This window comes from Parambassis ranga, chromosome 13 (genome assembly GCF_900634625.1).
Source record: "Parambassis ranga chromosome 13, fParRan2.1, whole genome shotgun sequence".
Taxonomy (NCBI): domain Eukaryota; kingdom Metazoa; phylum Chordata; class Actinopteri; family Ambassidae; genus Parambassis; species Parambassis ranga.
Window position 1 is genome coordinate 9,501,090 of NC_041033.1, and position 17,209 is coordinate 9,518,298.

General features: G+C 40.4%; 1 protein-coding gene across 1 annotated transcript in view; it reads right to left on the bottom strand.

Moving 5' to 3' along the window:
- dscamb (Down syndrome cell adhesion molecule b) overlaps positions 1 to 17,209 on the bottom strand; it is an 89,500-nt gene that overhangs the window by 30,113 nt on the left and 42,178 nt on the right. The window contains exons 4-5 of the mRNA XM_028420175.1: positions 1,188 to 1,334; positions 459 to 737 (exon numbers count right to left, since the gene is read on the bottom strand). Of these exons, the coding sequence (XP_028275976.1) occupies positions 459 to 737; positions 1,188 to 1,334 (426 nt within the window). The remainder of the gene's footprint in view (positions 1 to 458; positions 738 to 1,187; positions 1,335 to 17,209) is intronic.

Sequence of the window (17,209 nt, forward strand, 5' to 3'; positions counted from 1 at the left end):
TCATTCACATTTAGTACTAGCTTATGTACTGCACACCAGTTGCTTATCAAGCTATGGCATCTATTGATTAAAACATATTTTTTTACTTTTACATGTTTCCATGAGACTAAAATGGCACTGATCTCTCACTAATTATTTACCTTTGTGCAGCAGCATAATAATATATGGTCATACACTGCTTTTGAACCTGCCACCATTCCCTATTGTTTGTGTGCAGCACTAGAGAAAAGTAGCATTTAGTTCAGAAGACATGTACAAATTTCTTGTGTGGTATATCACAACTACATTCTGTGTGAACATACTGCTCATTTCTGGGTTCTTGTCTATAACCCTATTGACAATAATTTTTCCAGATATCTAATTTCACTTTCCCTTATGTGTAATTATATGTAGAGGGAACCATTTTAACTTAGATTTTATTCTGTGGTGCAGCAGCTTCTGCAACAAATAATACTTACGTTTGACATACAGGCGCCCCATGACCTCAGCGTTGCCATAACTATTCCACACTTCACAGACATATGTGCCCGAGTCACTGGGCTGCACGCTTTCTATCAGCAACCCTGAGATGGTCTGGCGAAAGCGACTGTCAGGCTCCAAAGGGCTGTTGTCCTTCAGCCAGCGGTATTTGGGCGTTGGATAGCCTGAAGCCTTACAGGGCAGCTCCACCCGATGATTAATCATCACCTCTCGGTGGTCAAAGCCATCCAAGATGCTTGGCTCAGCATTGGTGGGGTCTGGAAGGAGCAGAGAATTTAGTGTTAATTAGTGGTGAGCGTTGCCAGGCACTTCACAGTATAATCCAATATTGATTCTAAGGGTCAACATTCAGTTCCATATACTGTATATTTTGTTATATGGGGGAGAGGAGAGAAACACTGTGCTCCTAGGAGAGATTAGATGGCACAGAGGACTGCTCCCTTTCTATCACATGCTATTATACAAACTACTATACAATTTCAATCAAATAAAAATTCTTATACAACATAGCCAACATTGAACTGCATCATTCAATGGCGACCTAAGAGGAGGTGAATATAAATGGCCCTCAGTGATAATATCTATATATAGAGATTCTTTTGTCTTCTTTTGTTTTTTAAAGTTAACTTTTTCAAAGTGTAAAGATGATCTTAGAAAAGTATACCATACAAAATGACACATGAATATTTGACATTTGCAGTACTGACCTGAGACAATGAGACGTGCGCTGTTGCTCTGCCGAGTCTCACCGGTGTACCGATGCCGGGTGGTGCAGCGATAGTTGTTCAGCCCATCCTCAGGCAGGACGTCCACAATATACAAGGCTCCTGTGGATGTGATGAGATATCTTTGTCCTGGAACAGATGAGAAGAGCAAATAGCAACACATGAAAGGCAGCAGCTGTGTGTATCAAAACAACATTTAAGGTACAAATAATTTAATGTCATTTACCGCTGCTTATGGATAGTGCTGCTTAAGTTTGAATCTTACAGCATGCTAAACCTTTGAAAGTTATCTGTTAATTCTACATGGAATAAACTGGAGATGAAAAGATCCTTCATCCCATCCTGGATCAATGTAAATGACCATGACTGTTAATAAATTGTGGTAATAAATTCAGATCTGCATGTCATATATGTCTTGAACCTTAAACTGCTTTTATTGTCTTGTCTTTGTGCTGTTGCAGTAACCTCACTGGTGCCAGCATCTGCTATAAGAAGCCAATACCTCTTGGGCTGTCACAGCCTGTTCTGTAAGTATGGTAATATTATGTTAATTCTGCAGATCAAACCAGGCTGAGTAGGGTTGTCAACATCCATAAGGAAAGAAACCTTCGTCTCCGCCATCACATGAATGCCCACGATCCCATGGGAGCAGATTGATGTCAAAACTGATTGAAAAAGCAATTTACAGGAGATTGTCTTCTGTGTGCACTGGTGGGCATGCTAAGACAGAGGCAGCGTAGGAAGACTTTAGAGCCAAAGGAGAAACAGCTATAGGTAACACTGGAAGAAAAATATTACAGTGCACAGTATATGGTGTTATACAGGGACCTTGCATCTGAAAGCTTCTTAGGAAGCAGTACGTCAGGATCACACATTAGTGTTCAGAGTTGATTGAGAGTTGCTGTGTAGACTCAGATCAGGGTGATCAGTTAGGTCAAGTAAGTACGTAAAGTAAGTCACATGTGGACACACTTCAAGACCTCAGAAGATTCTCCATAACAGACAAACCACAGTTAACCTTAAAATAAAGATAGGACAAACAAACACACAGGGCTGAGAAAAGGTCTATGGCATAAAAATCAATCTTTATCAAAATGATGGCTTTAGCATGTATGGCTGTCAGTGGAACGCTGGGATGTGTTGGCGATGAATTCATCATTTCACATGGATTGAGGAGACATACATGCATTCTCTCAACACAGAGGCCATGGATACTAGTGTAGAGTACGAGGGACGATCGCAAATTTTAAGACCCTTTGTTGCTTGTTGTGTGACAAAACAGTCAATCTGTGCACTCAACCACTGATCTTTTGAATTTATAGGGTTATGATTAGTAATATTTCCAAAGTACCTATACTTAAGAAAGGTTTATATTTGAATATGTGTGGAATCAGATGCAATAATAATATTTAGAAAGCAACATGGATGCCAAGAAATCAAGGCATGGATGTGATAATACAGTATGTGTCATTCGATTGGCAGTAGGCTAAATGTAGCATTACCTGCACATACATTATGATAAATTGGACTAGAGAATAATTATTAGTGAAACTTTGTCAAAAACAAATTAGGTCTTTGTGTAACTTACTATGGTGGATTATTAAGCTTGGATATGTTATAAATGTCCAGTGATTAAACTGTATACCCAACACTCTTCAACACTTTGTAGTCCTCAGGGACTGTGATCTGGACTGCTACGATTACTAAAAAAAAGTCTCTGCATATTTAATTTTGATTGCACCCGATGTCTGAAGGCAGTCATATCAGCAATTTAACCAAAAGTAGAACGAACAGGGGCTGAGTGGGAGCAGCTAAAGCCGATTAGCTATGCGCAATTCATTGAACAAGGGGAGCTGTGGGTTTTCAAGTCTATAACACAAAGTTATATGTGATGAAAAGGAAACACAAGCAGTAATTTGCAAATGTGATGCATAGTAATAAACATTGTGCTTATTTGGAAGTAGCTTTCCAAACATACATTTAAAATTATAGAAAAATGCATGTAGAGGCAGAGATGGATGTTTTCTTTTTTCCGTGGGGGTTAATAAATTAGATGCACCTTCCCTTAGGTCATGTAACATCTTCCCCTATAGATACATACAGAAAACAACTGTATGTCACAATATAAGTAAAGTCTTTCTCATACATTTCATCTTGCAGTGCTAGGCCTCAGTGCTATGCTAACCAGAAAAGGCCGTCTCATTATGACACAGTCCAAACCAATTAAACAATAAAAAAAAAAGAATAGAAATAATGACAAATAACTCGAATGTAATATTAGATTACACCCTAATCTTAAAGTCAAACTACTACATGTTTTAATATTCCACGGGAGACTAATGTGTATGAAGGAGGTAATGCGTGCTTAATGTGCTTACAATTTATATGCATTTTTGATGTTGACACAGGCAAAGGAAAATCAACCTTGTGGCGTTAAGCAAACAGGGGGAAATACAGAGAGAGGCGGGAGAAGCAAAACAAAACTGCACAGCTATTGTAAGCATTGACCTAGATAGAGCCGACAACAGATTCCATGGATTTGATGTCCTGAAGGGGTTTCACGGGTTTACATACGGGGCTGTTAGATGGGCAACCAGCAAGTGGAATCTATAAAGAGAGGGAGGGAGGGTGTGACTCTGTATGTGTGTGTGTGTGTGCGTGGAGATGCCGGCAGTCATGCATGCCGGTATGAAAGATGATTGGTAGGAGGAAATTTTATCAGGGGCCAAGGAGGCCACATGAAAAAAATTAAAAATAAAATAAAATACAATAACATATTTTAGCCTTATATTTACTGGTTCTATACACATCTGCAGAGAAATAATATTTTTTTTGACTGCTTGTATGAAATGAGATGGAATTAGACTACATTTGCTTCTGCAGCAGCTAAAACAAAAATTCAGACATCTCCTTCATAGCTGTCCACTGCCTTTTTTTACTCTCCTCCCTTCTGGCTTCTCCATTTTGATTCTGTACTGGTCCTCTGAAATTTCACTGTGGAATCCATCTTGAGTGAGACAAAATGGTATTTCTCTCCAGCCGCTGTAAGCTGCTGCAATTTTCTCTTCAAGCACCTCTATACTCCTGCAATGCCTTTTAAGACGTCAGAGCTCAGTTATTGTGTTATGACAGAAGGAAGTGCAGGCAAAGGGGACACTACAGTAAGAAGGGGATACAAAATGAGAGCTATTGTACTGAATTGTATTGTTTTTCTTCTCTGCAGCCCACTCCTCTTTAATTTCTCTGCTTTGTCTTTACTCTAACTCATTGCATCTGCCTTTAGGAGTAATTTCTGTTTACAATGCCCATAAGAAATTCCACATAATGCCCTCTAAATGTAAGATTTGTAAACTCATAGCATAGTACAGTGCAGTATAAACACTGCTTAATTAGAGCAGTAATTAAAGCCTTAGCTCCCAGATGCATTAAAAACCTGTCTGTGTTATTGTCAGAAAGTGGAGTTCTCCTCTCCATTCATTCACAGGCATAGCTACTGTAAAGTGAAAAAGTGCTCCACTCCACCAGACACACTTTATCTAATCATCCCCACTTTGCCAGAGACAGAATCTAATACGAGCAGCGGGCTCTCACTCTCAGCAGGCTAAATAAGCCTCGACGTACAGATGAACTAGTGTCACAGCATCCTCGCTGCCAAGAGACGCTCTGAAGCTGCTGTGATTTAAATGAGAGCCAAGCTGGTCAGATCTTAGGTGACAATCATCAGCATCTCTGGAACTGGACTGAATTAACGACAGCATCAGCATTTTACACCATTTGGACATGCCATTAACATCTGTAGTTTAAAGGTACAAATGTCTGTCATATCAACAATAATAAAAAAAAACCTCAGTGCCTAAAGCTACTCAAAAAGGCAGCTAGAAAACAAATCAAATAAACGAGGTCCTTGGAGATTTCAAAAAATGAACAGTGTGAAGAAATAATAGCTATGCTGTTACATCATAGGCAACTATTAACTAATTATATTCTGTTGCAGATATCTTCTAAAGAAAGCATGCTAACCAGTGAGGCCTTATCCTTGGCTGTACCTGTGATGATAGACATAAACCATATGACATAAAAAATAAGAGAAAAACAAGCTTATAAACAAGTAAAGCACCAGACAGACAGAAACAACAGCAACCACCATCAGAGGAAGGTACTGCATCATTCACAGTGTAACGCATTGCAACCTGCCCTGTTCTATAATGATGCAACGATGACATTACACTGAAAAATGTGAGCCCAGTTTGATTGTAATAAGAGACAAATGTTCAGTAAAGCTTGGGTATTTGCTTCTATAGAGGCTGTGTTGGTGAGTCAGTGTTGTTATTGTTTAAGAGGAAGGTGGGACTGGCTCTCAGTAAACTGTGAGTCAGACAGTGTGAGGAGGGACCCAGTTCTAGTCAGGTCAGCAGAGACACTGAGATGATAAATGTTCTAGGTCTGTGTGGTATCTTCCCTGGCCCAATTCAACTCTCCTGTGTCATTTCAGACATTAAATTAAAATGAAAAACAACTGCCTATCCCAGGCCTGCTGTATGCTACACACACTATGTGCTGATGTATATTACTTGGTGGGTGGGACCTAGCCACCACCAGTGCAGAGATGATGATACATTCCTAAATAACATCAAAAGGGATCCACTGCATTGACTCGTGTGGTGGTGAGGGATGAACGTTGAGTTCTCAGAATAATTTCTGCCTGCTCAGAGTTGGGGGTACGCTGCATCACGAAGCAGGTCGCAGGAGGCCAGACGTGGGATCACAGCTTTAATCTGAGCTGATTGAGGTCAGATCGTAGGACTGAACTCTCCACCGCAGAGCTCCTTAGGGCTGCATGGCTACATGAAAAGAAACTGAAATCAGTGCAATGACTATTCTGCAGAACAAACCAGGATATATCCATTGTTGATGTACTTCTCTGACTCTCTGCCTATTTAAATACGCTCTATAACATCCATTATGACACCAGTGACTCAGTGTTAGGGAAATTATATCACGCTGAACTAAACTAAAGCTGCCAAATTAAACCTAATAAATAAATGGATGTCAGTAAGTAAGTTACAGAATGAGTTAAGTAGGTTACTACGGGTGTGATAAGGCAGCATAATCTGGAAGATCAACAGGGAATTAAGTGCATTAGGACTTGGGGTTGTGCAATGTGTTGCAACGTATTTGCTGTAATTCATGAAGCTCAACTAAAATCTACTAAAAGTGTTTATTTTTGTGGTCATCAGTATTGTTTGTTTGAGCACTGGTGTGGGGGACTGTACTGTCAAACTACTTACTAATCCAATTTGCTGGTAAACCACTTTGCATAAAAAAAGTAGAACATGAGTAAAGTTCTATTGAAATCATTTGGAATCGCCTTGATCTGTGGACAATACTGTCCTGGAAAATATGTATAAATAGTTTACTTTTTTTCCAGAGCTAACATACAAACAGCAAAAACAAAACAATGGAGTGCAGACTATAAGGACGAACTAAAGTGCAGCTGAGCCTGCAACAGCTAACACTAAAATCAGGACAAATCCTCAGCACCTGTAAAAGTCACCTATAAAAATCTCTTTCTTTGAATGCACCTGCAGTGTGAATAGATTTTAAGAATACAAGTAAATGACAGAGCTACCATTGAAGCCCTGGTGAAGAAGGCATCCTTGATTCAGTGAACGTTTTGGCATCAGAGCAGGAATGCTAAAAGACTCTGTCTCTTATTCAGCCTCAAAACCCTCTGTGTTCCTGTTTGGCTCATTCTACTTCCTCTTCTGCTTCTTCACTCTCTTGGTCTCTCTCTTTCTACCCCTCTCTGTCTCTCCCTCTGTGTCCTGAATGCTAAAACGGCGGCCGGCTGTGTCAGAGCACTGCAATGAAATCCTGCAGTCTCAAACGCCCACATCGAGTAAACACCTTCCTTTACCAAGGCGTTGACCTCAAATGTGTGCTGGCTGATAAACAATAAACTAAAATTGCTCTTATTGTCCCAATAATACAATTTCAGCTAATAATTATGTCTGCTGATGTGGATTAACTGATTGTCTTATATGACATTCAGTAATTTTTTGATTTTTGAAATAGGCACCAGCTACTTTAAAATCAATGAGTTTTTCATTGTATCATTTCTGTGTGTCACTAAAATGTTTGAATACTCACACATTTTATTTGCAAATGCTGGGGCATCAACAAGAACAGAGGAGTAAGTGTCCTGATGTGTGTTGTCACTGTTTTTGTCCTTGTATTGCAGCTTCAAATACAACCTTTATTGCCATGAGTCTGAAATAACACTCAAATGCTATCCAGCTGTTTTCTTATAGTATGTCTCAATAAAAAAAGGCAGACAGAGTGAAATGCAGTGAGTTGTTTTAAATTAAACATGGCTTTTCATTTATCATAAATAATTTGTGCATTTTAATTCATGCAAAAAATGTCCAACTGCCATGAGATGAACAATTCATATTTAATAAACAAGTAAACAAGTGAAAGATGTCATTTTAATAAATCATGCCAGCCCACCCGCCCATCCATTTTAGAGTCTGCTCTGTGTACAGGTCAGATTGCTTCTGTATAGTGGGGTATCTATCCTGGGAACCAGATAAATCTGAGAACTCATGTCAGATACTCTGGCAGACTACGTCTGCTTGCCCTCTCATTCAAATAGATCTGCACAATAATCAATCACAACTGCCTATTTAAAATGAGACAGGGTTGGTACGATGACACCGGTGAGGCACCTTTGTAAACCATCAAGGTGTCACATGTTTTGTTGCTCTTGTTCGGCAGTATGACCAGTCAGAAGTAACAAAGATTTGTCTGTGGTTTTAGATTTTGCACACGGATTTAAAAGTTATAATGCACAGAGATTCTGTAGTCTCATTTCTTGAAAGTAGAAAAAGAAACTATGAGATTCAAACTCAAATAAAGTTTCATAGTGTTGTTCCAGGGAGGTAGAATCTGTATGTAAGACCAGCACGCTGCACCTAAGCGAAGAGAAGGTTTATGTTCACGTTGGGAGAGCACCTTCTTACAAGACTGCATGAAGAAAGGATTAATTTTACATTAATGTATAGCAGCTTGCTGAGCTAGGCTACAAGCACACACACATGCACACACATCACATAAACTGCTGAAAGAGAGAGTCAGGTCTCCAAGGTTAAAGAGTCTGGGGGGTGCTGATGTCTTTGATGAGGTTAGCAATCCAGTAATCTCTACTGAAGCACTGAGCCATTAAACAGCATGTTGATAAGCAGGCCTGTGCATTGACGAATGCTCAAAATAGCAAAGCGAGTTAAAGAAAAATGTTCATGCAAGTAAGGATGAAAACAGCCACAAATACAAAGTAGTAACTTGAGTTAAGAGTATCTGCCTTCACATCTCCTCACACATATATTCACTGTGTTCATGGAAAAGAAAGATCTCAAGCCAGCAGAAGATCTGAGCTCTTATTACAACAACCTTTATCCTCTTGCCTCTGTGCTTTGTCTCTTTCATATTACTATGCAGATATTTCCACAGCTAAATGGCCAGCAGACTAATCTAATCATTTACTTAGTGTTACTACATTACACTGTACAGTGGTTAAAAAAACAAACAACAACAAAAAAACACATTACTCAAAGCCACAGCAGGAGATACTGTTGTCAACTGTTGCACCGTGTTTGACTCTATGTCTGGAAAATTATACTCACAGATGGACTGTAAAATGAGTAATTAAATCTGGCCTTCTATTTCCACCATACTGGAGAGGGGATGCTGGCCCTCGGCTGCTCGATTGCCCGAGCGTGCTTACATTCGTGCAAGCGTGTGTGTGCATGTGTGTGTGTGTGTGTGTGTGTGTGTACATGCAACATGTGTAGCAGTCTGCCATCATAACCTAATTATTGCAGCAGCTTAACAACAGCAATTAGCACATTTCCATCAGACGACACTAATTTGTGAATTCCATTCCAGCACCATTCAAGACCAACAGAGAGAGAGAGAGAGAGAGAGAGAGAGAGAGACCTAATTCACTGTTGAGCTACTGGCAATGCTAAATCCATATCTATAGAGCTGTGGAAATTGCTTATGGTAATTGCAGTTATTGTAAAACTAGGCTGATGCTTTAATGAAATTTCAAATTTTAATCATTTGTTTTTTGTATAGTCCACATTTACTGACTTCACCCCCGAGGGACCACATGTTTCCTCATCTGACTTCCCAATAAAATGCCTTTCTTTCCGACAGCTCCCTAAGATTAATGAAACGCTTCAATCTCACTGCGTCGAAAACAGAGAATCCCATTTTGGCAATATTCATACCCGTAAGTATACATAGCTACATATCCTGATTGTAGAAAATGTATAACTATGATTATTATATATTAACAACTTACTTACAAATGTGTCATTATGAATGTGCACACTACTTGCTAAATAACAACCTGTAAGCACAACCGTGATAATCTGTCAAAACTGGTATGGTGACAGGTTAGCATGGAATTACTAATTATTTACACTTAAAGAATTTACAGACAAACATTAGCTTTTATTTGAAATCAGCCTCCATCAACTCAACTGTAAAAACAGATAGATATACCTGATGAACCTAAATGGCACCCATAGGTCCACACCCTTCACAGTGGCATAGTGCTCATTTTGCTAGACATCTGGTTACTTTTTTATTTATTGTATTATATTGTGTAAACAATTGGCTTTTCACAAAAGCAATAAGCCGGGCAGCAGCATCAATTTGAAAGGGACAGATTTGCTATAATAAGTAGATTGTTACATATTGATTCTTGCCATTCTTTGGCTCAACCTACACCTCGAGCCTGAGACATCTATGGTGAAAACCATTAGCAGTTACATACATACTCACAAAGGAGTTACACCAACTTTCTCTGGCAGAAATATTCCTATGGAGTCATTTCAATACTATTAAGAATTATATATTATTATATATTATATATTATATAAGCAAATGGTAAGAGTGTGTGAGCAAGGAAAGTGTCTATTTGGCCACCAATGAAAAAATACATTAAAAAACACATCAGTTTCTGTGCTCAGTGTGAGAAAGAGTTACCCCTACAGAAATTGTCTGATTCCACCTACTCTGGCAAGCATTTTACCTCTATTTTCTAATCAACATGTAGTATTTGGCTATCAAAATGTTTCTGTAATTAATATAAATATTTCTCAGACATCTCTCACTCATCTATACAGCAGGATCTTTGTGCTAGTGTTGCGAGATGCACCAAAAAATGTAAAATCTTAAAGGTGAGCAACTCCAGTACTCTTTGTGCATACAACTGCCTCAGAATAACATCCCCCTCCTCCTCTCTTCCTTATCCCCCTCATTTCCCCATCTCCCTGTCTTCCTCCACCCTGACCCCCCCTTCCCCCCTCCACTTTTCTTCCTACGCAGAGATGCATGTTGAGTGATAGGCCTGTGGATGAGTCTGGACAGTGCGTCTGAGGCCCTGGTTTTTAATAGGGTTCTGTTCCCAGTAATTATGCTGACACAATTTGATCAGCGCAGGGCTAAGTATCTTCATCTGAGGGAGATCGGGGGGAATTAACGCTGATGTAATAAGTACAATTTGTCACTATTAAGACGGAGGTGTTGACAGGCACTGGTGTTGTCAGGGCAACTGATGGTGCTCCCTTGCTACAGTATGTATTCTGCTGCATCCGGCAAGCAGAGCTGTCAGGCCCCCTCAGTAATCGATTCCTTGGGTTGCTTTGCACAGCCGAAAGATGAACATAGTATGAAATACTGACATGCAGTAGAATAAAGACAGACCATACCTTGATGTGATGCAGTGACACATAATGACATGCAAGTAGACAAGGCACACACAGGAAAAAACAAAACTATTTTGTCCAGCAGCCATGGAATAAAACTACCGCCAATTTCAACTCTGAGATGGTGGACGCCCCTACCTCAAGTAATACAACAACACAAGTGGAGCACTCTCAGTGTCATTACATTAAGTCTGCAAGGGTGCAGAGTAGGAAGGGTAAAAAATGCACTAATGAGACAGGAGTTCAGGCCTCACTCGTTGCTGGGGAGACAACCAATGCCAAGATCCTGACCCTCTAATCCATCTCATTGAGCTTTTTCTAAAAGGAATAGTGATTTGCTCAAAATGTGGTTGTGCAGAGTAAGCTAAAGACTTTCAATAAGTCTCAACTTCAGATTACTATTACATTTTTAGTGTTTGAAATACAGATTGTATCAATAGTATGAAGCTGTGCACGTTATAATACATGTCTGCCCAAATGATGAACATAGACTGACGGAAAAACAACAGTATGAGTCGAGTGGCCATCTTGGCAGCAAGTCTTCCTAAAGCTGAGATGGCACATATCTGTCACCCTACCCTCCATCATAAACCATAAAAAAACAGGATATACAGTAGTCTGTTTATTGATTATTTGACTGAGAAAAGGCATGCCATCCAAAATATTGACAGAATGTGTCATAAATTAAACTAAGATTGGAAAATATATCAGTATTGATGGCTATGTCTGTAAAAGCATTTGGAAAAGGTCAGCACATATGCATTTAGACATGCAGCTATATATCCACATTTTCACTTCCGTACAATAATATGTCTTTCATTAAAAAATCTTTACATGACTGCAGTTTACAGTACATATTGTACTGAGAAAAAAATGATCAATTATACTGTTAAGAATCTGGGCTGAATCTGGCCTACAGTACATGCCAATTTGAAATATAATTGCATTTTGCACTTGTGTGACAGTTACGGCCTCCAGCAAAATTATCATGCCTCTGCTTTGATATTAAGCAACAGGAGCAAGCCAGAAACCTGCTTCTCAATGCAGCCCTGTTATTCCTTATGAGAAGCAACTCAATGAAGTATGTAAAAGGGTCAGCAACTCACTCTGGTTTACACATTTGCCTAGGGTGCTAATTTACCTGATGGAACAGGTCAAAGAGATGTCAGGAAGAGGGAGGTGTGGCAGGTGTGAGTCTGTGTCTGTTGTAGCTAATAAAAAGCAGTGTTTGTGGGGGAGAGGGGGAAGACAACAAGGAGAGAGAGGAAAATGTAAAGAAAGAACCAGGAGCTCCAAGAAACAGGTGACAAGTTACACAGCAACACAACCTACAGCCCGAGGCATGTTATTATACCATGGCCAAAATCCTGTCACTTTTCACAGATATACACACTGAATGTGCAGCACAAAATCATCTCTATGTAAACAATGTGTTGTAGATTTATGTTAAAATGAAATGAGGTCACCAAACTAGACGACACTTTGCCATGTCAATGCTTCAGCTGCTGGCTCACACACTGGGCAGAACAAAGCCACTGTTGTTATCGGTGACATACCCCCCATCCCCCATCTAAACATGTGTTACTCCACTAACAGGAGGGTCACAGAGCTGTCAGTCAACCGTATCCACACAGCCCACAGACAGGGTGTAATCAGGCACAACTGATGAAGACACCTGTGGGTGGACACACAAAGGTGTGTCAGACACCTAATGAGGCTCTCTAACCTTATTTTAATTTCTCATGCCATATGTTATGTACTAAACAAATAAAAAGAAAACACACACAAAAACAAATCAGAAAAATATGAAAAATGGCGTGAAAATGGCTGTGAAGGATAGGGATTCTAGACCTATTTCTCTGAGAATCTTTGCAGAGTGAATGGGTATAGCTGGTCAGGCTAAGAAAATGTTGCATTAGAGAAAGATCTTTTGTCATCTATCTGTCTGTATGACAACTCTTGCAATAACATAAAGGAATTCCTAAGTTTTAATATCATATCCACCTTCTTCACTCTCCCTTGTGTCACATCTCCTCCTCCTGCCCTCAGTCATTTCTCCCAAAGTTTTTCAGATTTGAAATATTAATGCAGTTTTTTCTGAACTTTAGAAGACTTTGCCGTGTCCATTTTGTTAACTGAACACACTCAGAAAGGCCCTGCAATAACCAAGGGCCTTCCTTTGTGCTTTTTTGTAAAGTGCTTTGTATCTGGTAGACTCAGGCTTTCGTCAGAGAGATGCACGTCAAAAAGGAGAAAAACAAAACTATCTAAGATGCTGAAAGTTCTTGCTGATGTGTGTGTCTAGCCATGGAGTGAAATCACCCTAAACGCTTTCTTTGTCTTCTTTCTCAAAGGTAGATATCAAGGTCTCACACACCTATCATTAAAAGGTCCTTTCACACTAGGTAAAAAAAACACTACGACTCATCTTTAGGCTTTAGTTTTCAATGGGAAAGGGTAAAGCAGCTTTTATTCCCTGTTCAAATATCTTTGCAGTAGTCATGACTCCAGGTCTGATTAAAAGTGATGCAGAGTGGACATGCCAATAACCACGTCTTCTGCAGCTAATTTTGGTGTAAAAAAGGACAAACAACACAGATGACAACCTAAGATAATGAATATTGCCCAGTTGCTTTGAGATATTGTTGATGAGGCCCTGCATTCCTCTGTGAAGGAGACCACACTCTAAAGATTCCTTGTCAAGTCACATTGTCATCTGGGGTGACATAAAAGTCTTTGACGCTTGACATTAACCAAAGGTTGCATGCAGACTCCTTCCACAATGGCTCAGAGCCTCATAGGGATACATGCTATCATCCAATCATGTGGACAAGAGAGGGAAGCCAAACAGGAAGTGATACACTCTCAGCTGTGTGGCTCTGTTTCTTGATTGGACAGTGTTGTGACATAACAGCCTCTGGCACTAAAATCTGGTTTTTGATCGCAAGGACTCATGATGATGAAAATCTTAGGTTGTTTTAGGAGCTTGTTATAGCGGTCATAAACACATGCTCATCTGGGAATGTGATGAAGGAAAGACACTGTAAGCTGCTGAAAATAGAAAACCTTTGGCACGGACAGAAACTGTGCGTCTATGAGATCTGATAGGGCATCTGTTATTTTGGAGCTCCTCGTTTATGACACGCAAAAGTACGCATGTACACATTTGCTTGATATGCTGTGATGTACAATATTCAGGCATTGTCTTGGCAGGCATTTTCTGTGTATGTGTGTGTGTGTGTGTGCGTGCCTCGGGCTCAGTCAGCACTTCCACAGGGTGCTGTCCAGCTGACGTCAGGAGGGCAAGAGCTACTGTACCAACCAGCCAGGCAACCCCCATCCACAGAACTGTAAAAGCTTCGACCTATGCGTCCATAAGGCTCTTTCTTTTTGCTCCATCTCATTTGTCTTTATTTGATACTAGTTGTTTTTGTCTCCTTCCTCTTCTTTCTGTAAGCTTTCATCACCTCTGTCTCTCTCATTGTTTCTACGCTTACTTTCTTTGTCTATTTCTCTTATTTTTTTTACAGTATACTTGTCATTCTTTCTGTGCCTTCCTCTCAGGCTTCTTGTCATTCTCTCCCAACTTCTTCCTCTTTTCCTCTGTCTCTCCTGATCTGTCTCCATGACTCGCACCTCTCTCTCTCTCACACTGCGCATCCCTTCCTCTCTCCTTCCTCTCATTTTCAAAGCGAACACTGCCTCTCCTTGTCCACAGTCAAAGACTCTCCTCTGTCCTCTATCCACCAATTTGGAGAGCCACTGCAGGCCTGCCACTCAGTATGCACAGTGGCCACGTGGCCCGACAATGGCTCATTTCAACCTCAATTTCCCCCGAAATGAATGGGAGCCCACCCCAGCGGACGCGGCATGCCTTTTAATTGGCCCAAGTTAGATTCAAACCATTAAACCACTGATGTCGACACATCTTCGCCGCGCCCATTGACCACCCCCACCCCTCCACCCCCAATCCCACAGCCCCATTCACACACACACACTCTTTTTTTCTCTCAGGCTGCCAGAACATAAACGTCTTATCGCTCGGCCCCAACCGAGCACAGACGCCATGAATATTCAGCAGCTTCCATCTCCGTTTCAGCAGGCAGACAACAGTGGGCGCATGCACAAAACTGCCAACACACACACACACACGTACGAAAGGAAAAACACACACACACACACGTACAAATACATAAATGCGCACAACCATACACACGGAGAAAGGGGCTTTCTCCTGCACTCACTATTTTTTCAGAACGGGCATTGTTTACGCTTTGCTGAGTTTAGCTCGTTTGTCTCTTTCCCCTCATTTGCTACAGTATGAACAGTGTATATCTGAGAGATATTGATTAAAAGCCAGGGGAGAGGCAGCAGTGCAGTTCTCACAATGTGCAGATATTAGCCCATTCTGTGGACACCACTTCAACATTTCTCAGTATCTACAAGGCTTACCTGCGTCAGGCGAAGAAAGCATGAAACAGAGAGTGGGAGAGAGAGAAGAAGTGTTAGATTTGTGTTCAATATAGATTTGTATCCAATATGACCATGCACACTGTATATTTATACTGTTTTCAGACATCATCATCATGTGCGCATCATGTATTAATTAAGCTAATTCCAAAGGATGCAACCTTTGGTACAAAGGTCACCTCATAATTTAATTTGTCATCGGAAAGCAAATAATAATAATGAAAGGCTCAACAACGATAAGTTCATTTAAAAACACAAAGGTGGCTTTGAACAAATGTGCTGCAAGAATATTATTTGTTACTATCAGTCAGTCATTAAATAAAGAGCAGATCAGATAATCAGCGAGTGCTTGTCTAATCAGAGGAAAGGCTGGGAACCAGGTGTGTTTCATCTCTGTGAAACACAGCCTGAACCCAGCCAAGAAGCCCAGCCCTAGCTCTACTCCAGCAACCCCCTTTGAAATATTTCACTCCAAATTCACAATAGCCCAATCCCCCCATGGATGTTGTCAAAGATGAAAGAGGTAGCGTGCACTGGTGCTCTGTCCGCACTGCTCTCTCTTTCTCTCACTGCTCATTCTCTCTGGAATAGAGAGAAGAAAGAAAGTGAATACTCAAGTAGCTCCTGCACTCTTCAACCATTTTACACCACCTGCTTTGATCTCCTTCAGCATGCTGCCGTCATAGTAACAGATCAAAATCTCAGTGTCTGTATCAGAAGATTTTCTCCCTCTTTTACCTTAGTTTGACTCACATGCATTTATTTGCCTGTCTAAACCATCCCTCTTCTCTCTCCGTCTTTCTTTCTCTGTGTCTCTCTACCTCTCTTACCCTCCAGTTGCTGGGAGGGTTTTCCTTCTCGTTTAGCTCGTTAGTGTGTGGCGGTAGCCGGCAGGATCAATTATGGGGGAATGCGAGCTTGAGTCTCGGTATCATTACCCAGCAAAAACTATATTAGTTCAGTCTGAGGGGAACACATAGGCAGAAGACAGACTGATTATTATACCAGCCTGCCAGCGAGCTACTGTTCCTGTTCACTGGCAGCATCTGTTACTGATCTCCAGCCGGTATTGTCCTCCATTATGTTCTGTGCTAGAGAGGATCCCATGTTCACTTTGATCAGAATCAATAATCACCTTAACTGACAGCTAAGGAATAGGAAACGTTCCTGGTGACATGGTGCAGAGTAATATTCAAAAATGGACTTTATGTAGACCAGTGTTACAACTGGTGAAGTTACAAGGTCCAAGGAAAAGACAACTTTAAATTCAAAGCAGACGGTACAAAGTCTGAGTACTTTGCATTCTATACATTGATATTCAGGATTCAGTAAGTTGGTCTGTAAAGTAAGTAAAATGAATGGAGTTTCAAAAATATTCCAATGCCTTAATCTAGTGGATTGTACGTATGAAACTACATCATTTAGTAGTACAGATAACAAGTATTAATCCATTTAGAAAACATCATGTGATGGAGTTACTGAATGGACTGTCTATTAGTCACTGACTATTTTCCGGCTGAGAGGGACACTTTCAGTCAAGCACAAAATTGTATTGTTGGGACAGGTCTTCATGCTTTCCTAGAAAATCGCAGAGAAGCTAGCAGATGGCTTAATTCAGACCAATAACCACACAGCTACTAAAAAATAATAAACATGGAATAATAATAATACCTCCTGTTTTAAAAGTCTGCTGTTAGGTCAATGACATCGCACACAATCCTTTTCCTCAGCAGATATCTTTACATAACCAATTTATAA